This window comes from Bombus flavifrons, chromosome 14, assembly GCF_040668555.2.
Source record: "Bombus flavifrons isolate JBK064 chromosome 14, iyBomFlav1_principal, whole genome shotgun sequence".
NCBI lineage: Eukaryota > Metazoa > Arthropoda > Insecta > Hymenoptera > Apidae > Bombus > Bombus flavifrons.
The window spans coordinates 5262024-5286841 of NC_138455.1; the positions used below are offsets into that span (position 1 = coordinate 5262024).

At 33.8% G+C, this 24818-nt stretch overlaps 4 protein-coding genes, 1 long non-coding RNA gene and 1 pseudogene across 16 annotated transcripts in view; 3 read left to right on the forward strand and 3 right to left on the reverse strand.

The window, feature by feature from the left end:
- Positions 1 to 4315: 4315 nt before the first annotated feature.
- Positions 4316 to 7248, reverse strand: asun (integrator complex subunit 13 asun). The gene is made up of 9 exons (XM_069126830.1): positions 6908 to 7248; positions 6765 to 6839; positions 6405 to 6691; positions 6236 to 6326; positions 5948 to 6155; positions 5492 to 5871; positions 5241 to 5402; positions 4832 to 5163; positions 4316 to 4747 (listed from the first exon to the last, which is right to left on the reverse strand). The coding sequence occupies exons 1-9, from the start codon at positions 7121 to 7123 to the stop codon at positions 4462 to 4464; spliced, it is 2037 nt and encodes a 678-aa protein (XP_068982931.1). The 5' UTR covers positions 7124 to 7248; the 3' UTR covers positions 4316 to 4461.
- Positions 7249 to 7776: 528 nt separating this feature from the next.
- sta (stubarista 40S ribosomal protein SA) lies at positions 7777 to 9951 on the forward strand. The gene is made up of 6 exons (XM_069126831.1): positions 7777 to 7832; positions 8284 to 8445; positions 8522 to 8727; positions 8967 to 9254; positions 9481 to 9705; positions 9795 to 9951. Exons 2-6 carry the CDS (start codon positions 8313 to 8315, stop codon positions 9870 to 9872), a joined length of 930 nt encoding a protein of 309 aa, XP_068982932.1. The 5' UTR covers positions 7777 to 7832; positions 8284 to 8312; the 3' UTR covers positions 9873 to 9951.
- Positions 9952 to 10959: 1008 nt separating this feature from the next.
- On the reverse strand, positions 10960 to 11078 carry LOC138187375 (uncharacterized; annotated as a pseudogene).
- Positions 11079 to 11231: 153 nt separating this feature from the next.
- yrt (erythrocyte membrane protein band 4.1-like yurt) lies at positions 11232 to 16903 on the forward strand. Of its 3 annotated transcripts, XM_069127674.1 has the most exons (8): positions 11232 to 11535; positions 11605 to 11919; positions 12323 to 12470; positions 12599 to 12775; positions 12859 to 13563; positions 13657 to 14090; positions 14497 to 14919; positions 15147 to 16903. In XM_069127674.1, the coding sequence occupies exons 2-8, from the start codon at positions 11755 to 11757 to the stop codon at positions 15276 to 15278; spliced, it is 2184 nt and encodes a 727-aa protein (XP_068983775.1). In that variant the 5' UTR covers positions 11232 to 11535; positions 11605 to 11754; the 3' UTR covers positions 15279 to 16903. The 3 variants fall into 3 exon arrangements, with proteins under 3 accessions (XP_068983775.1, XP_068983777.1, XP_068983776.1); XM_069127676.1 differs by lacking the exon at positions 14497 to 14919; XM_069127675.1 differs by lacking the exon at positions 11232 to 11535 and having other exon boundaries at positions 11809 to 11949.
- A 990-nt stretch (positions 16904 to 17893) lies between these two features.
- Positions 17894 to 24818, reverse strand: part of Arms (Ankyrin repeat-rich membrane spanning) — a 44169-nt gene continuing 37244 nt past the window's right edge. For 9 of the 10 annotated variants that reach the window (XM_069127671.1, XM_069127667.1, XM_069127673.1 and 6 more), the window contains 14 exons: positions 24352 to 24727; positions 24055 to 24219; positions 23764 to 23971; positions 23267 to 23689; positions 22964 to 23186; positions 22694 to 22873; positions 22148 to 22607; positions 21903 to 22068; positions 21354 to 21825; positions 21097 to 21270; positions 20876 to 21029; positions 20667 to 20785; positions 20322 to 20436; positions 17894 to 18971 (listed from right to left, as the gene is read on the reverse strand). In XM_069127671.1, the coding sequence (XP_068983772.1) occupies positions 18208 to 18971; positions 20322 to 20436; positions 20667 to 20785; positions 20876 to 21029; positions 21097 to 21270; positions 21354 to 21825; positions 21903 to 22068; positions 22148 to 22607; positions 22694 to 22873; positions 22964 to 23186; positions 23267 to 23689; positions 23764 to 23971; positions 24055 to 24219; positions 24352 to 24727 (3999 nt within the window). In that variant the 3' untranslated portion in view covers positions 17894 to 18207. Of the gene's footprint in view, positions 18972 to 20299; positions 20437 to 20551; positions 20591 to 20666; positions 20786 to 20875; positions 21030 to 21096; positions 21271 to 21353; positions 21826 to 21902; positions 22069 to 22147; positions 22608 to 22693; positions 22874 to 22963; positions 23187 to 23266; positions 23690 to 23763; positions 23972 to 24054; positions 24220 to 24351; positions 24728 to 24818 lie in introns of those variants that run through there. The other variant, XM_069127664.1, reaches the window with a different exon arrangement.
- LOC138187173 (uncharacterized) lies at positions 18404 to 21626 on the forward strand. Its single transcript, XR_011175116.1, has 3 exons — positions 18404 to 18494; positions 18587 to 19031; positions 19821 to 21626. It is a non-coding gene; the product is annotated as an uncharacterized LOC138187173 (long non-coding RNA).

Consider the following 24818-nt stretch of genomic DNA (forward strand, 5'->3'; position numbering starts at 1 on the left):
AGATCATCCTACAAAATGATACGAAACAGTAGTCTGAATTCTTTAAAAGCGTGAAACAGATAAAAAGAGAAACCTTTCTTTCCGGTACGAAGAGATTCGGCTCTCTGAATTTTTCAAGCTATATCGTAACGTATTCCATTGAGGCAGACGAAAGCGTGCAGGACTCGTTTTCCCGCTACACTCCCCGAGGGTCAGTGCGTCCCTTTGTCGCCCCCTTTTCAATGCTGCCTGCTTGCCTGGCTCCAGCTCAGTAGCAGCAGCTGCCTCTCTCACGAAGAGACGTTTTTCAAAGTCCCCTTCCGTGCTAACGATCACCGGGTCTCTTCCTATCCCCGATACGAACACGCGACGAGGGTCGAAAATCCCGCTGGGAGATTATTTTTCCCTCGTCACCCTCCTACCTTCTCTCACTCTTCTCTCTCGTTCTTTCTTTCTGACCTGGCATTTCCGCCAACGAGAATTCGAAGGAATATTACGAGCCTGGAATACGTTTCCTAGACGCGTAGAAACTTCTACCGTAACCCCTAGTCGACTTTATCCCAACGATTTCGTCCTCCTTCGACGATCTTTACCTCTGTCCTTGATATGTATGATCGAGTTCGGTTTCTTAGGATTATGATAAGCGGGTTTTGAATTTGGCGTCTCCTTGACGTCGTTGTTGGTATTGCGATAAGATTGGAGGTTTCGGTGATCGATAATTGTCGCTATAAATTTTGGTTTGCGAATTCCTGTGGCTGTGGCAAGGAAATGGATTTTAGGAATTTGATTTATTGAATATTGCAACGAGTATTTTACTTTGGATATATTACATGTATATTTTGATTACGTTCCATGTATCTCCACATCTATAAATTTTCCACAAGCGCATAGTTCACAGTCTAATCAACTTCAAATTCCATCAATCGTGGTCAAAATATCCTAATACAATCTTCTCTAAATTCACGTTAAAAAATCTCAGGAATAATTCTGGTCATTCACAGCGATAATAACTTCCTAGTACTTGTATTATCGATCTCATTACCATTCGATAAACATACACATTATAAATAAAATTTCTTCTTCTTTAACGTAATCAATAACAATCGACACCCCATCAAAATCTCATTAACTTCAGATACTGGAGGGATCCGTATGCAGCAATCTAATACACGTTGTTAGGACCAGCTCAGGAAACTAGTTCAAGTCTGGCCGAACTGTAGTGTTTCCTTCGAAATCGATCAGCTGGCTTCCACTGACAGTTGCAGTAGCCGCGTACTAGCCAACTTCGCTATAAACAGAACCACGTATACTCTTCCTCGACGTCTAACGATTAATTGTCGTATTCTACAAACAGAGGTTCTTTTTCGGGCAAAGCTCGTTAATATTGCGTTAAGGTTTATTTCGCTGATTCATTCACTGGACTGGACTGTGACAATGACTGATGCATTTCGAGACGAGCATTCCATTCGGACACGGTGACGTTCCAAAGACGCTCAACTCCAATACTCGAGAAAGCTTCGACCCCGTCCGGAAGGCACAAAGACTAGGAAGCGAAGCGACGATGAATTATAGAGGCCCAGCAAACGGAGCACGTCGCTTCTCTGGCACAGATCGATATCCACTCCACGAACTTGCCAATGTGTACCAAGAATCGATAACGCCATGCATTATCGATGGGTCTTCCGGTAGGACGTCCGACGTGCCCCGAAGCTCGTATCCTATTTGCCAAAAGGTAGAAACAGATAAGCCGTTTTCCACACTCTAACGTGAAGACGTGCTGTGTGGATCCAGTAGTTTCAAAAAAAAGAAACACGGCAAACTGGCAGAGCGGGAATTTCGTGGGAGGGAAATAGAATACTCACAATCAGTAAAAATTAAGAAAAATGTATCATTATATCACTGTAAGTTATCTTCACATAGCGACATTAGTTATTTTGTTCGTAAAGTAGTTGGTTAGTAATTTTGTATGGTCTGCCATTTAAGGTTTCCTGCAGTAAGTACCTTAAATATCATTTTCTTAAGTGACAAAAAAATGAGAGGTGGTGAATAAGGCAAAACCACTCATTATGAATTTACAACTATGCGTCCTTTGATTAAGACAAAGTAATCATGGACACGTAAGGATCACAAACGAAGGTAATACGAAGATATGTATATCAATGTATATCATTTATATGTTTCTGGTGAATATTAAAAACAACGGTCTATATTTATATTACATCTTCTCTCTCTCATAAAATGAGACACACGATGTATAATTATTATTATATATAATTATACATAGCAAGATCGTAACTGTACCTACAGCCTTAAGACGTCAGCCTACGTCTCCGCTCTATATTTCAAATTACGATCTCGTTTAATCATGATTTACAATACATCAAAATAAAATGTTAAATTACATTACTTACGAAATGGCCTAGTAGTAGCAACGCAATAATTTTCGGAAAATATGTGATATTTTTTAATTGCGTTGACCAAGGGACGCTTATTCTATCAGTAAAAGCTGAAGTTAAGCGGTCATCGAACCGGCGTTTGGAGCATTTTTTACCGAATTTCTAGCGAAACTTTTTCTTTGATGTTAGCATCGGTAATTAGCGAGTGACATTGATGATTATTAGCCAGACTACGCGGGATGTTTCTCTTTTCACCGTTGTTCGTTCAGTGACCCTTTGTCAGGATCGATATTTGGGGTAGATAGGCGAGGTAAATTATAAACGGCGGACTCTTCTTCACGCTACCACCTGCACACAGCTGTGTGTAAGCTCTGGATCAATAATTCTATCTAATTTATTTTTCCGGCTGCGTCGCGGCGCGAATTTCCCGGCGAGAATATCAAACGCATCGCGATAGAATAATTTCAACTAACCGAATCATCCTCTAATCGCTAATAACATATCCAATTCTCGAATAAAATAGAAATTTAGGATGCAAGTTACTTCCGTCCTTTCTTTCTTCTTAATAACAAGTAATTAATCGACTATCAACTAGTTTTAATATTATTCATTATTTACGAAATTAAGTAATTAATAAATTCTTAATCAATTATTTGACCAACAAATCCTTCATAGAAAGGCATTTTATCAAAGAAGGATAAAGGAACAATCTCCTTTCAATAAGCCCGATATTATCAATCATAATGACAATTGGTATCGCATTATGCAATCTATTCTTTCAATCCTAACACTTGTACCGTTGTCGCATTAAACACGAGGGTAGCGTTTTAATTGTTTCACGTATCGTGTCTCGATTATTCAACTTCTCACAATAGGTACCATAATAATTGCGTAAGATGAGTCGTAACAAGCAGCGTCGATAAGAAAAATCCATATCCACGAGCGGACCGACGTGCCAAGGTCAGTTCACGCAGATGACGTCCCCGCGACTGATTTATCCGAAACACGACGGAGGAAAGGAAAGCCGGGGATACGGCTGTAACCGGCCGAAGCGAGGAACGAGCAAATCAAAGCGAGACGAACGAGCAGAACAGCACGTGCACGTGTGCATTTCACGTGACACATACACACGCAGATTCCTAGGTACGTAGGTGTAGCACACACATACACATGCACGTATGTATCGAAACGAATCATACATAGAGATGCGTATATGTGTATATACAAGTATATATATACATATATATGTATATGTATATGTATATATGTACACCATTGACCGGGATATCGTCTGTCTCGGGATGAATGAACCATTACGTCACGCACTTGTACTCTCCGATCCCCTTCCGCCTCTCTTTCCCTCTGTGTGCTTCTCCTCATCCGTCGATTCTGTCTCCGTCTCTCTTTTCCCCCGTCCTCTCGTGCTCGCATTATATTATGTGCAGCAGCAAGCATACCTTCCTCCTTCCTTCCATCGATTAGCGGCGGAATTCCAGCCGGGGAGGGAGAGACGATAGAGAGCTATAGTTTCGATGGAGGTCAACGTATCGCAGTGGCTCAGACACCCGGCAGACGTGTCTGCCGCTGTAAAACGCCGAGGGACGAAGGACGCGGGGATGAGAGTCGGAGTGGATCGCTTTCGTTGTACCACTGATACACTTTCGCGCTGTTGCTCGCACATATCTTCGGGCGCAGGTGCATCGCCTCGCGTATCTCTTTCCGTTGGATAGCATCGGTCACGTTGCAACCCTTGCAACTGTGTCTTTGTGCTCTTGTACCGAGAATCTCGTCGAATTTGCTCCACTCCTTAAAGTGCAATAAACATTCCTTCTAGGTACACTTATATCTATTGGCGAATCAGTATGCGGGATGAGTAGCACTCTGGAACATGATGATACAGGATAGTTGATATTCTAGGTACAAGGAAACTAGTAGACCAGTTATAGCTTAAGAAATTGTTATTTGTTCCTGATCAAAAGTATTGTAACGCATTATCCATTACAATCAATGGTAGGTAACAAATAATAATTATTGTAACTAATATTTTATAGGCGTATGGTTCATTAAAATTTCTCGAGTCAAATCGTTAGCCTTCCAAGATAGGCTCGCGTGGCTCTCGCCCAGTCTCTTTTAAGTTGGGATATAATTTTGCCTTGGGACCATCACTATTCACTCTTCCATGGAAATCAGGTTTCTTCTCCTTAGGTCCACTTCTTTGCAACCAAATGTCTAACAAACTTTTAGGCGCATGGAGACTACCCTTGTGGAGTTGTTTCCCGAGTGACATTGATGTACTTGGCGGTGGCGACATCGGTGAATCGGTTGTTGCCCTTATTACGCTAGCTCGAGTAGTTACATCTTCTTTGCCAAATCTAAGAAACAATGTAAAAGGTTAATTGTCTTAGAATATTTTTTGAATGAAAAACAAAAGAAATGTTGCAAGAAATTATTCCTACCCATCTAATTCGCGCAACGCTTGATCCAATTCGACTTTATCTTTGTCGTCTTTGCTTCGTACTTCAAGGAGACAAGTTAGAACTTCAGAATGCGCAGCAGAATTATTCGAGTGGTGCTTTAAGAATGTTTCTAATTCTCCCCACAGCAGCCTATAGTGTTCTTCCCTGCGTACACCACCTTTCCCACCACGGCCACCTCCTATACTTGGTAGTGGTAAGGTTTCGTGTTTTGCTTCTAATTGCAATAAACTGAAGATCACCTGTTTGCACTGTACGACCTCCTCTGCAGTAAGTTCTTCCTTTACCATTAAATCTGGCAATGGATCTATTAACTACAATTCACATGAATACTATTACATACTGAAGTTGCACTAGAATTTATCAACTAAATTTTATTTGAAATATGTACCTGTTTTAGATTGAACATAAGTGTACTAGAAATAGTAATTGGCCAATATTTCGTATGTCGTTCTAATCTAGATCTCATCTTTTCTGCTGGACCTTCGGTATTACAGTTTGTACTTCTTTTTAAAGGCACCAATACATTATTCCGCATCAATCTCCCAAAATCCTGTCACAAATAATATATCAATTATAGAAAGACATTCTGGAGAAATGAAGATTTTTTTCAAAGTAAATGTTTAGAATGTATATATTTACAGTTATTCTGTAATCAGTGACACGGCCACCACAGCCTTCGCTAATGGAAGGTGGATCTTCTAATACGCTTCTAGCAGTTGATAATGTATGTATAAAAATTTCTCCACCGTGTGCAGCGAGTAAATGAGAAATAGTTTTTCCACCACTCTTCCTGGCCATTTCCAACATTACTGATCTACCATTCAGCAAAAAGTTGATCAAACAAGAGGAAGGTCTACTATTTACATCTACAGGTGTGATTCTATGCATGGCTGTGCAGTTTTGCATTTCTGCTGCACTGCACCCTCGTGGTGTGCACCACTTCAAAGTCACTGTTTCATATTCTGATCCTTCTTCGAATCTTCTAAATGTTTTAATTAAAGCAGAATCTTGTGGGTTTCCTATAAAGATATTCGTGTAATGTTTTCATGCATATATCATATTGAATAATTTATATTTTACAGTTAATAGTACAACCTTTTAAAATTGCTGAATGGGCAGCTGAAGAATGAAATATCTCGACGTCATAATTTGCAGAAGAACTAGCATTCTGTTCTTCTTTCATTGGTATACCGGTTACTGTTGTACTAGCTAAATCATAGTGAGATAAAATTAAGTGAGACAATTTTGAATGTAATGCGGGTGCCTTGATAGAATGTACTTCTACTGTTAACAACGGTGAAACCTAAAACAAAATTTTTTTTAAATAATTCTATTCATATACAATTGAAAATTTACATATGAATGGTGAAATAAATAAAATACCTCTCTTGGTCCCTGACTAGTAACTTGTGACTCAATATTATTAGGGAAGATGTTCAGTATAACTAAATGGCAATAATCTACTGGTATTAAACTGAAATACAAACACAGCAATCATGTTATAAAATTATACATATACACAATGCTATATATTATTGATTTAGATACTAACTGATCTGAAGCTAAAGCAGTTTTATTTTCTTGCGTTAACTCATTCAAAAATATATTTTCCAAGTTTTTCATGTTGCTATTATCTCGTGCACTAGTAATACATATTACTCTTCCTCTATTAACAAGCTTACTAGTATTCTCATTTAATGATGTTCTCTTGTCATGTTGAATTTCTGAGCATTCGTTAAGTGTTTCAATTGCTACTCTCAAACCATGTATAACTGAATAATCTTCTCCAGGTTTTGGCATCTTCGTTGGTATTCCTAGAATGGCTGTACCATTCATTATCTGTAATCATAACGATCATAATTAGACATATTACTTTTAAATACAAATACATTACACATTTAATATTACTTACATGATTTAAATTTTGTTGCGATGGACTCCATGAGTTTAATACATATGCTGCACGATCGGTTACAACAAATCTTATCTGTAAAGGATAAAAAATCAAAATATACAGATTTTACTTGACAATAATAATTAAATAAAATAATATACCAATTTTCCAGTTGGGAAGAGATCCCACACTATTCTACAATATTCAAGTGAAGCTTCTACACTACTGGTCCATAGAGATTTACAAACAGGTGCCAAAGGAATTAAGTTTTGACCGCGACTCTTTAGAAAATCAAATTCTATTGGAGCTTCAGTAGATATACCAAAATATGGCGTGTGATCCAAAACAAAAATAGTTTTATGATTTGCCGGATACATTCTTCTACAACATTTTAATAAACTGCTTTTTTCACATATAATGCGTGACAGTTCGTTAGATATACATTTATAGAAAAGAGGATAATGCCTCGAGAATATACCATATTATAGGTTAGAGTACAAAATATTCTAAAGATGTTAAAATTACATGTTTTTATTATCATAAGAACATAATAGAGTAATTACATAATATATATATATATATGTATATCTAAAGAACTTTATAATCATATTGCAACACTATAATTATTTTTATTTATTTTATTTAAAAAGACATTGTTTTATAAATACAAATACAACATGATTGTTTTCGCAGAATATAAATTAATCGTGTACACTATTTAGAAAATAAAATATTATAAAGTTGATGGGTTAAATAAATAGTTTTGGTAAATTGCTGTAGTATCATAATAAATTTTATTTGTAAAATTCGTCTTGTAATGTATTAACATTTAAAATTTCCCGGTGAAGCTCAATGCATTTCCGTTTTATTCTCTCTTCAATTACAATTCCATATATTTATGAAAAATTCAAATGCTACTTTTTCCAGACAGTTGACATAGAATGTAAAATTATCTTATAATTTTTATAATAATATGGAAGTACTATATGAGAAAAAGTAAATCTTTTCTCCTCTTCTTTTCTCTTAACAGGAATTAAAGCATACAACTTCCTTTCCAACTGGAAGTCTCCTAGTGGCATTGATAACGTGAGTATATTGAAATCTTTTTCTTTATTTATAGCATTTATTTTTATGTGAAGTATAAAAAATTGTTAGTTAAATAGTAAAAATTGTATAGGGATTAAATTTCATGTAGAAATTTATATTAATAACAGGTGGTTACAATAAATTTATATTATAACCTTGTGGGCTGATACACGTGGAGTATCTTTCAAGTAAATTTTTAATAATATTTACATTTTCTGGTGTTATAAATGTTCGTTTTTTGTTAAAATTTCTATATTCAAATAGTACATTAATTTAATATATTAATATATTAATTTAATATATTACATAAATAATTTATTTCACATTATGAAATAAGGTTATGCATAAATAGATAGTAGGAAAATAAATGAAGAACGTCACTAATAATTATTTGTTTAGATCAATTCAATAATGGTGTATATTAAATTAGGTTAACAATGTGTATGTTTAGGTTACTCGTAATTCAACCATAACGTTAAGATGTCAGGAGGTTTAGACGTATTGTCTCTTAAAGAGGATGATGTTACTAAAATGTTAGCTGCATATACGCACCTAGGTGCTGAAAATGTGAACTTCCAAATGGAGCAATATGTGTACAAGAAGAAGAGCGATGGTATGTTTTGTTTGATATGCAATACAATACTCTGATTGTTAATTAAAATGGTTAAATATATTATTTTAAAATATAGGTATTAGCATTATTAATCTGCGTCACACTTGGGAGAAATTGCTATTAGCAGCACGTGCCATTGTTGCTATTGAACATCCTAGTGAAGTGTTTGTCATCAGTTGCCGCCAAACCGGGCAAAGAGCTGTTCTGAAATTTGCGCAACATACTGGAGCTACTCCTATTGCTGGACGTTTTACTCCTGGTGCTTTCACTAATCAAATTCAAGTTAGTTACTTAATGCTAACCTTACCCTGTCTCGTCAAATGACCGATTTTAAAATTTAATTTAAAATTGTATATATTATTTATTTTATATTTATTATACTATTTTAAATGATGAGCATTCATTTTCCATAATTTATCTCTGCTGGTTTAATTTGGCTTAATCTTTTCTGATTTTATTTAAAGTATGAATATTGTGGTATTATCAAATTACGATATAATAATGTTATCAATTATTTTCAGTCTGCCTTCCGTGAACCGCGTCTGTTGATCGTTACTGATCCATCTACCGATCATCAGCCGATTACTGAGGCCAGTTACGTGAATATCCCAGTTATTGCTTTCTGTAACACCGACTCACCTCTTCGTTTCGTCGATATTGCAATTCCCTGTAATACAAAGAGTCTTCATTGTGTCGGTCTTATGTGGTGGTTGTTGGCAAGAGAAGTACTGAGATTAAGAGGCTCTATTGCTCGTGAAACCAAGTGGGATGTTGTCGTCGACTTATTCTTTTACAGAGATCCAGAGGAGGTTAATATTTATACGATTCTAATAGCATTTACTTTGTTTTGTTTAATACTTGTATATAGTTTCTATCTATACTTATACTTGCTAAATGATGAAAAAATAATATTCAGAAATACAGTTGTTGACCTTATAGAATATGGCTTAATCTTTGCTGAATATATTTCTGGAGCTTATACGTATTTTAATGTAAATGACTTATAAATAAATTGTCGAAATAATGTTTCCACAGGCTGAGAAGGAAGAACAAGCTGCCAAGGAAATTGCACCTGCTAAAGAGTTTGCAGGAACGGTTGAAGTTACAACTGCTGCTGAACCTGGATGGGTCAATGAAGTTGACACTGGTACAGTAGCTCCTGAAAATTGGGCAGACGACGTAGCAACTCCAACCGCAGCAGCTATTCCGACTGCAGGAGCTGCACAAGCATTCCCAGCTAGTGGAGACTGGGCTGCTCAGGTAATAATGAAATTCTCTTATCTTTTGTAAAATAACTTGATATTAGAAATAAAGCAAAACATTGTTATTTATTATTTTCTGCTAAGCAGACTTCAGACGAATGGTCCACTGCAACACCATCTGCCGCAGGACAAAGTTGGGGAGGTGCCACAACAGAGAAGTGGTAATATCATTCTCTTTGATAATTTTTTGCACTGAAAAACTTCGTACAGTGTATGAAGAAAAATAAATGTATAAAAATTTCAACATTTTTTTATTATTTATATCATGGACCGTCAAAAATAGGAATTTAATTAAAAAGATCCAATAATAAAAGTACATAAATTAATCTGTCCAATCACATATTTAGTGGATTTGTTACGAAACGTTACCTTATACCAGTGAATATAATTTTATTATGCATTAGTGCCTTTCCCGTCTACAAACAAGTCATTTGCTGCCATCTACTATATAGGAAAGGAACTGAAACTTAATCCATTTATGGATAGATGGCAGCATAAGACGTGTCCGAAGACAGGAATTAAGTTTCATGCTTGAAGGGTCTGTCAGTTAAACCGTGTGCTGCCATCTATTAGATAGGAGAGGAACTGAGACTTCGACTATTTATGGCAGCGTGGGACTTGTCGGAAGACAAAATTAAGCTTCTTGTCCTGAAAGGTCTGTCGGACAAACCATGTTCTGCCATCTATCCATGAATAGTCCAAATTTCTGTTCCTCTCTTTGGCAGTATGTGGGTGTTCATAGAAAAGGAGAACATTACAGTGTAACAAAGATAAATATACATCTTGTGTTAGAAGAAGATGACTATATTGTGCGACGAGGATAGTATATCTACTGTAAGATAAGGACAGATAACGTGGAATAAGAACCGTACAATCAACTATGATATGGTATCCTTATAATTTGGTTTATATGATTCATTTTGTAATTTACTTATGGAATTATGCAGGTCTTATTATGAAATAATGCAGGTCTTGAAATATTCTTATAAACTCTATTTAATTCGTATATAAACTTTAAATTTTATCTTCATTCTAAATTACAATGTCGATGGTGTATATTATGGATATATATGTATATAGTGTATATAGTGTATTTATTTAGTGTATATAGTGTATCTATTTAAAAATGGATTATTTACATTTTTTCTTTTTCTTTACGTGGAAGAAACCTTTGTAATTAAAAAAGACTTTTCTTTCAGCGCTGTTTGTGCGAAATAGAAATTAAATTATGTGAAAAAGAAAATTACAGAAGTGCCAACACCACACGGAGTTCCCAAGCGGTCAACCATCTAAGTACTATCCGTGCCCAACGCTGCGTAACTTTCGTGATCGGACGAGAACGAGTGATTTCAACGCGGTTTGGGCGTTGACACAATATAGTAGAGGATGTAGACTCTTTTACTTTGTTCTTTGCCTTAGATGAAAAGTTGTTGCTCATTATTAAGATGATAGTTAATTTCTTTCCTCTAATCTTGTTTAATCTTCTTTAATATTTAATTAGACACCGACCAAATTCCTTGCCATACAAACATCTTTAAAAACAAATAACATATATTATTTTATGAATTTCATTTAAAAGAACGTTTAACTGAGATTAGGAGTAATGTACTTTTGACAAAAACAAAATCTACAGTTCAAATGACATCTTAAACAGCGTTAAACAATTCTAACTAAAACTAAATGTTCGCCGGTACTAGCGCCATCTACTTATCAACATAAAAAATATTCGCAGCGTTCAGTACCAGTGGGACCAGTACCAAGAGATGTGTATCTTCTCCGGATAGGTTTGGATTTCGAGATTTATCATGTCTAGTCAACAAACATAAAAGTAACATAAAATCTCTTTTCTAATCCGATTTCTAACATGTACGTTTAATAATTATTCTTTTTCTCGTAGCTTCGACGTGGTTACGCGTGTTTTACGTGTACAAGTGGGCGTATTAACCGACGCGACGTATCGCGGAAAAGTATAATATCCGCGTAGAAGGAATGTAGCGTTTTGGGTCAATATATCGTTTGTTGAACGACAGCAAATTTGCTTCGACGTATGTCAAATAAAATGTTAAGATTTTTGTCACGACGTAGGGCTCGTAGTGTCAGCGGACAGACTACGTCGTCCCAAATAAAAAATCAACGATTGCTCAGCAATAAGAATGTTGTTCAATGTAGGGTCGTTTTGCTTGATGGCACGGATCTACCAATAGAATTGTCAGTGAGTAGAATAATCTATTAAAAATCAATGGTAATTATTGAAAATATTTCTTATCTAATAAATAATACTTGCTATTCAATTTTTATGCCAATGTTTGGTTAATGTAAATAGGAAGGAGCGATGGAATTGATTGATAACATACTGAATATTAAACCTGTTTCTTTGTAAGAAATTTGACTGATTATGTTCTTCTCCTATAATCTTCATTTGTATTTTTTAGTTCTATTTTCTATCTCCTTAATTTTTATACATCTGTGTTGCACTTAATATTTTCCTTGATTCTATCAAATTAAATTGTTTCTTTCTATAAATACCACCCATGTCTGTCTTACATATTATTATCCTCTTTTATATTCTTGGTACACAGATTTTTATATTTTTGTGAATTATTTTTGTGTTACAGAAAAAAGCATTGGCTAGTGACTTATATGAACAAGTGTTTTATAGTTTAGATTTAATAGAGAAAGATTATTTTGGATTGCAATATACCGATAGCAATAATGTTCAGCATTGGCTCGATCCCACTAAGCCAATAAAGAAACAAGTAAAAAGTATGTTTGTTTTTTCTATGCATTAAACAAATTTCCTTTTGTTCATTGAAATTAATGCATCACTTTTCCTTCTGTTTCCAAAATTAATTATTTGTTGTTTTATTATTAACAAATGATATTTTATGTAGTTGGACCACCATATACTTTACGGCTCAAGGTAAAGTTTTACTCATCAGAACCTAATACATTGCGCGAAGAATTGACAAGATACCAGTTTTTCTTGCAATTAAAGCAAGATGTTTTGGAAGGAAAACTTCATTGTCCTCACCAAGTTGCTGTGCAATTGGCTGCTTTATCTCTTCAATGTAAGTATCTAAAAAAGAATGAATAAGTTAAGAAATAATGTGAATTGTAATTATATTTGATATAAATTTATTTGTACTTCTAGCTGAACTTGGTGATTATGATCCTGCCATACATAGTGCAGCAACAGTATCAGAATTTAGATTTGTACCAGGCCAAACAGAGCAAATGGAGCTTGAAATACTTGAAGAATACGCCAAGTGTTCTGGTCTTAGTCCAGCACAAGCTGAATCAGCTTATCTCAGTAAAGCTAAATGGTTAGATATGTATGGTGTAGATATGCATACCGTTCTCGGTAAAGATGCATGCGAATACTCTTTGGGATTAACGCCAACGGGAATCTTGGTCTTCGAAGGCACACAAAAAATAGGCTTGTTCTTTTGGCCCAAGATTGGTCGGCTAGACTTTAAAAAGAAGAAACTAACATTAGTTGTGGTGGAAGAGGATGATGAAGGGAGAGGAGAACAAGAACATACGTTTGTGTTCAGACTTGTCAATGAAAAGGCTTGCAAACATTTATGGAAGTGCGCTGTAGAGCATCATGCTTTCTTTCGATTACGTGCACCAGTTAAAGGTGCTAGTGGACGCCAAAATTTCTTTCGTATGGGTTCACGTTTTCGTTACAGCGGTAAAACCGAATTTCAAACCACTCAGCTGAATAGAGCACGCAGAACAGTACAATTTGAAAGACGACCAAGTCAAAGATACGCGCGTCGTCAAAGCCATGTTTTAAGAGAACGTCAACGTCAGCAAGTGGAACAACCGCAACCACCAGCTCCAGTAGTTAACAGTAAGTATAAAAAAGTATTTTCTTTTTGCCAGCAAAGATATAAAGTTGCTGTATAATGAATTTTCTAATCTTGATAAGTATTTTTCTTTATAGACGAAGAAGAGTCTTTGCAACGTCAGCCGAGTCAATGTAGTACAAAATCGTCAGACTCCAGCGTACATGCTACGTCTTCACCTTTGGTAGATTCCTTACTGAAATCATTGGCCAAAGATCAGCAACCTTTAGAGCCTAGAAATCAAACAGCAGTTGCTAACACTGAAAAAGAAACAGAGCCTGTGAAAACGAGTTTAATCATCGAAAATATGACTAATCAGACATCGTTAGTGCCAAATAATCAAGTTGGTGGTACCTCTTCACTGCCCCCACGTACTCCTATTCCGCCAGAATCATTAAAGTGCAATATACTGAAAGCAAAGTCTCTAGAGCAAGGAAAAAATTCAAATTTGGTTTCCATCACGTCTATGGATGCATCTCCAGTTATTACTAAGAACAATCAGCATTCTGATGCAGCAACAATTGTATCGGTGGTAAGAAAACTAAAATTCTTTAATATTGTTGATATTATTCATTATGCAACATATTGACATAAATACGGGTAATTTATACAGTAGAAAGTTGTTCTGTTTTTTTAGAATGCTATTGATTAATTGAATTACCTTACATTTTTTAAATAAATGCATTCAGAAAAATAGTATTTGGTATTTGAATTAGTACAATTGTAGCAATTAAACGCAGATATTACAAACAGAAGTTTATAATAGACTTGAAAAATTTTTATATACGCGAATATTCTTTCATTTTATGGATTTAAATATGTCTTGAATTTTTCTTTTTCATATCTTGTTTCATCGTTTTCCAATATTTGTTTTATCGTTTTGTGCTTCTAAGCTTTAGATGTGATTTGTTTGCTTTTTTGCGTTACCTCTTATTTAGGGTGGAGATAAATTGACACTGTCAGTAAGTGGTGCTATGATGACAAATCCATCAGCGGATGACAACGTTACCGTAACGCATTTTTCTCTAGACAGTTGGGGACAAATTGAACAAAAAACAACACAACTGAATCCTAAAGTTTCAAATCAATCTCAGAATCCGTTCAACCCCTTCACTAGCGATAATAACAACGAAGTTACTACTGTCTCTGAAAATACTGAGGAGGATACAAAAACGGAAGAGGAAAAGAAAGCGAATACAAACCCGTTTATAGATTCGAATCCGTTTTTGGGTTTGCTTAATCCTTTTAAAGAAATACAGCCCACGGTTGAAAAGAAAACTGAAGTGGAAACAGAGAAAAACGGAGCGAGAGTCGTGAAAACTGAAGAAATACAAACAACTACTACGACTCTTACTCACAAGGTGTGGCTCATTTTTTAAATGTTTGTCAGTTAACTATTGTAACACATGTAGTCCTTGTATTCGTCTAAAAATGCTTTAGCTTGTGCAAATTGTATGCAAATATGGGCTTGTTTTTTTTTTACCATTTTTTAAACATCTGTAAAATATCAATAAATCGTAAAAATTTTATATCGAAATTACAATGCATATGAATATTTAATATTCTGCATATTTTTCTTCTGTTCTAGGATGATAATTCGGCTGTTTCCGATATCAGTCCTTGGCTAGTAGCCGATCCATCACAAACAACGACGGCAGATCAAACTCCAATTAAACATACAGTAATTACGAGGAAGACTGTAATCACAACGCAACTTTGAAGTATTAAGTAATCAACGAAATATATAAAAACAGATTACAATTCTAAAAACAAAAAGAAAAATATTTATCAAATTTGGTCTTCCTTATAATATGTACTGACTTGCTTAAAGTGCCTATAGGAGTACAATGTTGCCTAAGTAGGAAAAGAAGTAATACAATAAAATGAAAGAATAATTTCACATATTATATCAATGGGACCAGTCAGCATTTATATTTTTTGCAAATTACGAATAATTTGCATTTATGTAAGTATTTAATTTTATATAATTTTAATTCATATAAGCACTTAATTCGAAAAATTGTATTAATTTTTACAATTTCAAGAAATATGAATTGTATAAATATAATTCCTAATTAAAAATTATTTTTTTTACTTGACGTATTTTTTATACGAGATTGATATTTTGAGTTTGTGCTTCGAGTAATATACCATTTGACAACTGCATTAGTACTCTTTAATGCAAAAGAAATCATGCATAGAAATCAGATTTTCTAAGTACAGTACCTATGTCATAAAAAAGTTAATATTTTTTCCATATTTTTATATCTGCTTTTTATCAATAATTGTTTTACTTTAATACATTATCAATTCAGTTCTGTCATGCAAATTATTTATGTGTGTTCTATATTTATTGTTGTATAACATAGTCAATTTTTACAAAGAGTTAAGTGTCCTTATATCTTATTATACAATAAGAACACACACGTACATTAAAAAGAGGTAATGTATGGAGCTCCTACTAAAAATTAAATTTATTGAATTGACTTATTTCTCGTCTAATTGTATATTTATATATAATTGAAAATATTTTATTACTTAGAATTTATAAATGAAATCTGAGTGCCCAGGTGATAGTCTACTAGAAGTATTTCAATACTGGTTAGATATTTTCCATTTGCCATAGTGCCTTTGATAACAATAATAAAGGAAGATATCTTTATTAAAATTTATGCTCATTCCTATCGATTTATTTTTTATTTACTATAAAACGTTTTATTGTTGAAAATACCTTTATTCAGGAACATATGTACATTGTTATAGATATAATTATTTCATAAGAGATGATCTTTTTTTATCGATCTACTTTTACAAAAAATTACGAGAAAACGATAATACAGTTCATTTTTCATAGAAAAGATTTATAATTTATATCTATGTATCGATATCTACGATACCTTACTTTTTACCATATTATGTTGTACCGCCAAAATGTTTTCTCTTCCTCTCATAGTTTTTATTGTTTTTGTAATTGTAATATTTGTAACTAACATATCAGTATTTTATAAAAAAATTGCTTCTTTTAAATATGTAATGCAATAAACTAAACAAATTTATGATTTTTGAAAGAGCAAGTAGCGTATAAATTTTTCTAGAGTGAAAAGAACAATCTGTGACTAGATTAATGGTAAATATTATTTCATACATTGAGATCTGATAGTTTATTGTATTACGAAAGTTGTTATGCATAATGCATTTAAAAGGCAGCTATGAAACATTATGTTTATCAGAACATAAGTTATGAAAAATAGGACACGTTTTGAATTACGCAAAAGGCTGTTAAAGTACTTATTATATTCCATATATGAGCATTTATGAAAGTAGAATAAGGCGCTGTTCGATGTTCTATGTATTTAAATATACTATATTTAATAGTAATAAGCAAAGTACATATAATACTATTATTTGAAAATCTAATATATATATTACTTGTGTTTACAATGCTATTATTAACCAATAACCCTAATGTATTCCGTCCTAAAGTATTATATATATATATATATATACATATATATATATATATACATATACATACACTGTTATATACATATGTATAATTTTTTGCTTTGTAATAAAAAAGTATTATTAAAAAGTTGTGTTGTAAATTCCTTAAAGATGTATTTATTCATTTTCTATGTATTTTATAAACTAGGCATTGAAACATTATTAAACAGAATGTTAAAATAATAGTACCCTCTTCGTAAGTTTGCAAGACGAAGTTTACAATAAAAATTCAGTAAGATTGTGACAACCTACGTAACGTCTAGTAGAACTTCACAAAAGAATTTTCAGTAAAAATTTAAGTACTGAAATAATAAAACTTACGGTGTTAAATATTGTCCCCCGATATACATATACATATACATATGATACAGTACCAATAGTCTTTTAGAAATTAGAGAATGATAATTATCAATTTTTTGTTACCTAGCTTCAAAGATCTACTCTATAATTTTATGTTTAAATGCGCGATAATGAAAGCAATGTGAAAACACAGATATTTGCTATCATGAAATATCTTGTTGATTTTATGACATCCACTGTCGTATAAATTAGTAATATTTATTTATTTGTTATAATATATTTGATATTTAATACTAATATTTAAAATCAATACCATCCGGTATGAGAATTAGGATTTATTAAATATAATTTATTTTTTTGTACATATAATTTGTCGAGTTTCATTACTGCTTTCATGAATTGACTTGAATTAATCATTCAGCATATGTTTACAATATGATAAAAGAAATGTTTTCTGTTTCACTTCTTTGAAAAGAAACAGCTGATACGCTGGCGTCTCGTTAAATGCATTAAAATTAGTATCAAGGAATGTTAGAGTGCGATTATCAGATGTATCTTCTGCAACAATGAACTCAAACATACTGTACATATATTGCATAAAAGGCATTCTCTCTTTGTCTAATATTATCGCTCTGATGCATGAACAGCTTCGAACGCTTTATCTAAAAAGTTCGATATCTTCTATTTACTATGTACAAAGTGTTTTCAATTTGCTGTTCTGACTATCTCTCTCTTTGAAAATATATATCACAAGCCCCGATTTAAGTACCATTTCATTTAAAGTTTTTTTATCATGCGTTATTGCATATTAAGGAGACTGGCTAACAACTGTGTAGTAGATGACATCAAACAGGTGTTTCGGGATTGTCCCATTCCTCGGCGTCTTGACGCGATAGGAACCGCACTTGCGAAGTTTCTCGTACCATTAAACTAACAGTGTCGGAATAATCAACAACATCGATGGATCGTTCTCCATCACGTGGTAAACTTTTATTCGAGGAAATCGAGCTACTGTTCTCCTCGCTGCAGTCGTGTTTAAACACGCTATCAGATTGCGAGTGAGTTGGAGTAGATAATTCGGAAACTAACGGCGTGGACTCATCCTCGCTCTCTCCTGGAGCAGGCGAGACAGGTAACGTCCCCATAAGACGGTCTTTCAGTTTGCTTAACTTTTCCAAGCTGGAGTTTGGAACAGGGACCGATAAAATTAACTCATCATTTAAGGTCGAAGTTGAACATCGTTTCTTCACAGGTGTAGAGATAGCCGATTTCATGGGTATATTATTAGCTACATAGTTTTCATCTGTTGATTTGGATCTGAAGGCGGGTCTGGGAGAAGGCGGAGGAGACACAAAAAGCGACGCTGGTCTACTACTGATAGAATTGCCTCCACTCTTTCTTAGCTCTTTACGTCCGAACGAACAAGCCGATCTGGTGCTAAGTTGAGATGTAATACTACGTTGAGAGTTCGTACGTTGAAGATGTACTGTCGACTCGAACGAGCTGTCGTCTGACGTCTCTGGTTCATCGTTGACTGGTACCCAGTGTAGAAGTGGATTAGATTGAAGAATCACGTAATCTGTATCTTGAGAGGCCATCGAAATGGATCCTAAAACAAATCTTCATATTATCCAGTTTTTCCTTTTTGGTCGCACGAGATGCATTAAATGTAAGTTGAAAGCTCATCCGTTAAGCGGCGAATGATAAAACATTAAGCATTATAGAAGAGGATTCCTAAATGAAACACGATTAGTTATTAAATTAATTTTTTTTTTTTGATGAGATGATTTAATTGTTCGTAATATTGTTGTGATTTTGAATAACGATATAAAATTAAAGCACTCGATAAGCTTATAGATCTAGTCTAAGAAAGATAATATCACTTCAAGTTTCCAACAGAGTTTTATTGCCATTCGCATTTATAATATAATTATCCAACAATTCAGTTAGGATACTTGTACATACAGTACCAAAGAACACACCAATAAAGAAGAAAATATAATGATAGTCTTTACTTTGGTATATAAAATGTTTTCTTGTAGAAGCTTATCTTTCTAAATATACAAGATCTATCAGCATAAACATCCCAAAAAGAAGTATATTCGTATAACATTCAATGACAGTAACAACTAATTATCACAGCCTGTTTCACAAATGTGTTCATTATGGAAAAATACAGTATTTCTGAATGTATGACTATTAAGCATTAGCATTATATTATTTGCGACAGGAATACCTAGAGTATTTTCCAGAATTTTAGGAATACAAAATGACACAGTTTTCTTTTTCGCAAGCTATACCATTAATGTACTTAAACTAATATACGAAAATGATATTTTCACTATATCTATGATAACACATACATCCAAATCACTACCGTAATAATAATAATATATTACAATGAATGACGTTTTTCTTTTTTTAACACAGACATTCATTTTATATTATTTAATTATAGTAACCCAGTCTCTCGTAACGCGTTGGCACATTTTCAAAAATTTGACACATGTAGAGTCAATAGTAGGATGAAGGTGATAATAATTCTTTTAATTTCTATCATATATATTATACTTAAAATATATATGTATATAAATAAATTAGATTTTTATTGACTGTCCGTTGTATGTAGGTACACCTATCTGTTCATAATACTGCTACGATTTCATCTACGCATGAATATGGGTGGTAAGAAACATTTAAACAACAGTTATATTGACCAAATTTTCCGGCGGAACTGAAACATTGCGGATGATAAGTTTTGTATAACCATCTTCGAATGCAATGAGGTCATATCGATGCTGTACACACATGATACATGATCGAGTTACACAGCTATATTTGATTTAAATTCATTAAAAATTTGTACTGTATTCTAGTACGGTGTCACACTTTTGGTCTGGTTGCGGTGGTTCTTGAACTATAACCAGAGGCAGTGAAAGTGGTAGGGGAGAGGGCTCACCTGCAAGTGAGTCTGATGGTACCACTGCAGAAGATGGTACATCTAATACATCTTCACACGCTTCTTCATTTAAAGTTTGTAATGCACCACATATCATCTGTTCTTCTAAAGTTACCTGAAAAATTTAATTACTTGTTTCGCTATTTGATGTTTTAGTATTAAACTTATAATAGTTATTCATGTGTTTTATAAAGGAATTAATATGAAATGTTAAATACGATTTCGCTTACCTGGAACTAAAACCGAGCACGATTGTAATGAGAACAATACTTAATTAATTGATTAATTAATTGTTAGAATAAGCATACTTCTATGATTTTATTCATATAAAGTAAAGAAGCTTACTTGTTTTTCCATAATAGATTGTTTAGTTTGATCTCGCCTAGGACCATCGGTTCTCGATGTTCCCTTGTCTTTTTCTACATGTGTTGGCACACGTATCGAAGTATTTTGTAAAGCATGATCTTAAATAATAAGAGACAATTTTTATATATATTTGATATTTTATACTTTTATAATATATTACTATTTATATAAATAATCGGTATACGTACCTCCTCCTTTTCGTTGAATTTGTTCCGATCCTACGGTGAATCGAACACTTCGTGAACCTTCTTCTTGTGTGCTAAATGATGAAACTTCCAATTCTCTAAGCGACACAATCACCATACGAAACAATTCCCAATCTCCAAAAGCCATTTTAAGAACCTACAAATAAAGAATTATTATTGACTGCATAATACCTGTCAGTTAAAATCATGGAAGTAAAGCTTACCTTTTTCAACTCCTGTAAATCACAATGCAATAAAACTCTACCATTAATGTTATTCTCTTTAATAACTTGTTTGTACTGTGGTGCTTGATTAGGACTTATACTGTCGATCCTATCAATAAGGTCGCAAATTCCATTTACTGTTAAAGATGATAGTCTTATCTCCAAAATCTCGGACTAAGAAAAAGAAAATTATATAACAATATTGTAATAATAATAGTCATAGTATCATTATAATATCATGTTATATGTATATATACCGGTAATGTTGTAGTTGCAGAGAGTGGTTTAACCGCTGGTTCCATGGGAAGTACTTGCCACGATGGAGTCTGCCAATCGAATGTTGGCTGCATACACGGTTGTACCCACGATGTTGATGGTACCGGTACATGTCCTTGTAGACTTGGTGTTTTAACAAGTTTCATTGTTCGATTTGATAAACCACTTTTATTTACACTCCATGATTCATGTGTATTACTAGGTAAAGTCCAAGGACTATACTGTTTATATGGACCAAGTAGTCCTGATTCTTCTTCCATACTCTGTTGCTCCTCTTTTATTTTTTTCTTAATATAAGGATCGAGATTTATTGTGAATGGTAAAAATATTTTCATATCGCTAACAAGTAAACTCGAACGATGAAACGTCAGGAAAATATCTAGTTTCCGTTCATCTCTATCCATTTCTAACAGAGGTTGAACTTCTTTAAGTACTGGGATTTGGGGTCGTATCCTAATGATTTGAAAAGAAGCATTAAATACAAACCGGCTATTAAAATGTTACAAAGCATTTATTCGGAAAAGACATACTTATCATAAAGACTTTTCAACGACATGGAATCATCTAAACTATCTTCATACATATCGTAATGAAGAATCAACCAAGACGTCCTAAATGGCCATTGTTCAGTAATATTGATCCAACTAGCTAAATGATACCAGTTGAAATCAATTTGGAATGCTTTTAATAATCTTCCTAAAAAGAGGCATATAATATATTAGAAAAACTAGGACACATAGAAATGAGTCCCTCAGAGATTAGTTGTTTTTATTACCAGTGACATAAACAACATTCATTAATCTTCTCATACTACGAGGATTCACATCACTAAAGTAATCGTCAGTGAGAAGCATTTTATTGAGATCTTGTGCACCGCCCAATCGATTTAAATTGCTACCGATGCTACTTGCGATTGACTCGCTTAATCGTAATTTTCTACTGCCTTTTCTGCTTTGCGGTTTCAACTTTTCATTGCTGTTCATTATAGCAGATTCCGTGCTAAGTCTTCTGTTAGAAACAGAGTGATGCATTGTACTAGTCGCGGTGTAATTTACACTTTCCTCAGCTTCGGTCCACGTAGTTTTTCTACTGTGTTGGGCAGTTTGTTGAGCTACTTTTACCTTTCGCAAACCACTGTTTTGCAAATAAAATGGAAGATGCACCATATTACGTAAGTAATCGTGTCCTCCGATATTAGACTCTGTGAATAATCTTCTACTATTGACTTCCACTGCCTGAATGTAAGAAACAAAATTTTATATCGTGTAAAAAACTACACATATCACGTTCCATGAAAAGATAATGAAACATTTTGAGATACCTTGGCAATAATATGTGGATCGATCGCTAATATAACAACAAATGGATAACCGTTATCACTGAATAATGCTTGTATAGCATCTAAAACTAACAACACTTTATCTTGTTCACAACTATCCAGACCATCCACAATTATTACTAATCTGCTTTGTTGTGCCATAAAACTATCTAGGCATTTAACCTGTTTTATTTTTTACAAAAATTTTGTTAAGTATAAAGAACAGTTTAATGAAAATACATTATTCAATTATTCAATTAATATGTAATATACCATCTCGGTCATTAAACTGACTTCGCTTCTTAGCGTCTGTATAAAACCTTCGCTTTTTAAAGTCTCTAACTTAGAAATGCTGCGCTGTAGGTGCCGTCTTTGAGAGAAAACAAGTGCTTGCAACGTTCGACTCCATGTATATAAGTTTGCTATTACGCTAACAGCTAGTATTAAGGCAACGGTTATCATAATGATGTGTGATGTAACTCTTTCTATTGTTGGCCTGTGATATTAAAAATCGAAAGAAATAATTAATTATAACAATTTTGATTTTATAGTTTTTCTGAGAAATTGTATACTAACTCGCTGCTAGAAATATCGATGAGATAGACCGTAAGTACGGAAATACCAACGAGTAAACTGCAAAAGCAGAATTCAAATATAACTATATATGGTAAACAACAAAGATGTCTCCATTTCCATGTTGTCGTTGATTTATCTGGTTTTGGTCTGAATGCTCTGTAGAGTCGCGTGGATAAGGAACCAAACTCATTCTCAATGGAATCATAAAGCGATCCTACCATTTGTACTACTGCGTTCTCTCCGGCAGCAGTTGTGCCGACTCGGGTCTGGTCAGTAAAATAGAACTTTATGGGTTGAACAGTGATATCATCATGAACTCGACCACCAGGAGGATGACAAAAAATTACTTGTAAAAGCAGTTTCAATGAATTTAATTTTGTAGTCAGAGCTACCGTGAAATTGTATGGCCAATACCAATCATATCTACGATTTAAATATTTCATAATTAAATATTATGAAAATACATAAAGTATATACTTTCAATCTTGCAATCTTACCTTTTGTTAGCATACCAGATAAGTATCAAAAAAGTGTACGTAAAAAAAATAAGACTTATACCACACGCAAGCCCAACAATCCATGATTGGAGGGCAAGACCTATTGTGATACCCACTAACAAAGATACATGAGTTACTACTACGAATAATAAGACAGAAAATTGGAATACTGGGTCCATCCATTGACGAGCAAAATTTTTCATTTCCTCTGAAAAAATTATTACCAGTATATGAGTATTTTATGCAACTTTTAATTTAGTTGTTGCATTTGTAAACCATTGCAAATATTACCTCTTAATTTATTTAACAAAAATGATTTTCCTGAACCCCACTTCGCGTAAAGGCCAACAGTTATAGGCGTTGAAAGAGATGGTTCACTGAGGATATCCGCTAACGCACTACTGTACAAGTCGTAACCAAGCATATTTTCATTATCTTCATTGGTATTAAGACGCCCTAAAATGAACATTCAGTTATATTCAGTTGATAGAAAAAAAACAAAAAGAAAAAAGGAAGAAAGAAAGAAAAAAAAGAGCAACTATATTATGTACTATTGGCTTTATTTAATGTTATTGATTAATGACTTACGTGCACCAAATATTTGTCCAAGAATGGTCTTTGGATGATTGATGTCGATATTATAAGGAGTTTCTCCTTGTCTATTTGGACGGTACAGTAGTTGACTATTTTTTGGATTTCTCAATAGTATCTCAACGATGGCTTTCGATCTAGCTCGCATAGCTATATGTAGTACAGTATCACCTTTTTTATCGGTGGCTGATACTTTAGCTTTTTTGTCTAGCAATATCTGCACGATTTCAGCGTTTCGCGATCGAACTGCCCGTAATAATGGAGTATCACCATCTTTTGTCGCAATTTCCAAATCTGGGTTTGCATTTAATAACAGCTTCAATATTGAAATATTGCCTTTTTCGACTGCTATGTAGGTTGCAGTTTTCTTATCCTAAAATATTTATAAAATTTGAATGGTTGTCCTGAGATACTGATTAAAATACATCGCCAAAAATAATGGAGTCATTTTGGACACAAAGATA

What these genes read in the sequence shown, in the direction of transcription:
- asun (XM_069126830.1), bottom strand. Translation starts at nt 7,123, where the DNA reads ATGTATCCGGCAAATCATAAAACTATTTTTGTTTTGGATCACACGCCA. An exon ending in ACTGCTTTAGCTTCAGATCA is followed by an intron (nt 6,327 to 6,404) that starts GTTAGTATCTAA and finishes TTTGTATTTCAG; the next exon opens with TTTAATACCAGTAGATTATT. An exon ending in CCATTCAGCAATTTTAAAAG is followed by an intron (nt 5,872 to 5,947) that starts GTTGTACTATTA and finishes ATATCTTTATAG; the next exon opens with GAAACCCACAAGATTCTGCT.
- sta (XM_069126831.1), top strand. Translation starts at nt 8,313, where the DNA reads ATGTCAGGAGGTTTAGACGTATTGTCTCTTAAAGAGGATGATGTTACT. An exon ending in GTACAAGAAGAAGAGCGATG is followed by an intron (nt 8,446 to 8,521) that starts GTATGTTTTGTT and finishes TTTAAAATATAG; the next exon opens with GTATTAGCATTATTAATCTG. An exon ending in GTGGAGACTGGGCTGCTCAG is followed by an intron (nt 9,706 to 9,794) that starts GTAATAATGAAA and finishes TCTGCTAAGCAG; the next exon opens with ACTTCAGACGAATGGTCCAC.
- yrt (XM_069127674.1), top strand. Translation starts at nt 11,755, where the DNA reads ATGTCAAATAAAATGTTAAGATTTTTGTCACGACGTAGGGCTCGTAGT. An exon ending in ATCTACCAATAGAATTGTCA is followed by an intron (nt 11,920 to 12,322) that starts GTGAGTAGAATA and finishes TTTGTGTTACAG; the next exon opens with AAAAAAGCATTGGCTAGTGA. An exon ending in CAGCAACAATTGTATCGGTG is followed by an intron (nt 14,091 to 14,496) that starts GTAAGAAAACTA and finishes CCTCTTATTTAG; the next exon opens with GGTGGAGATAAATTGACACT.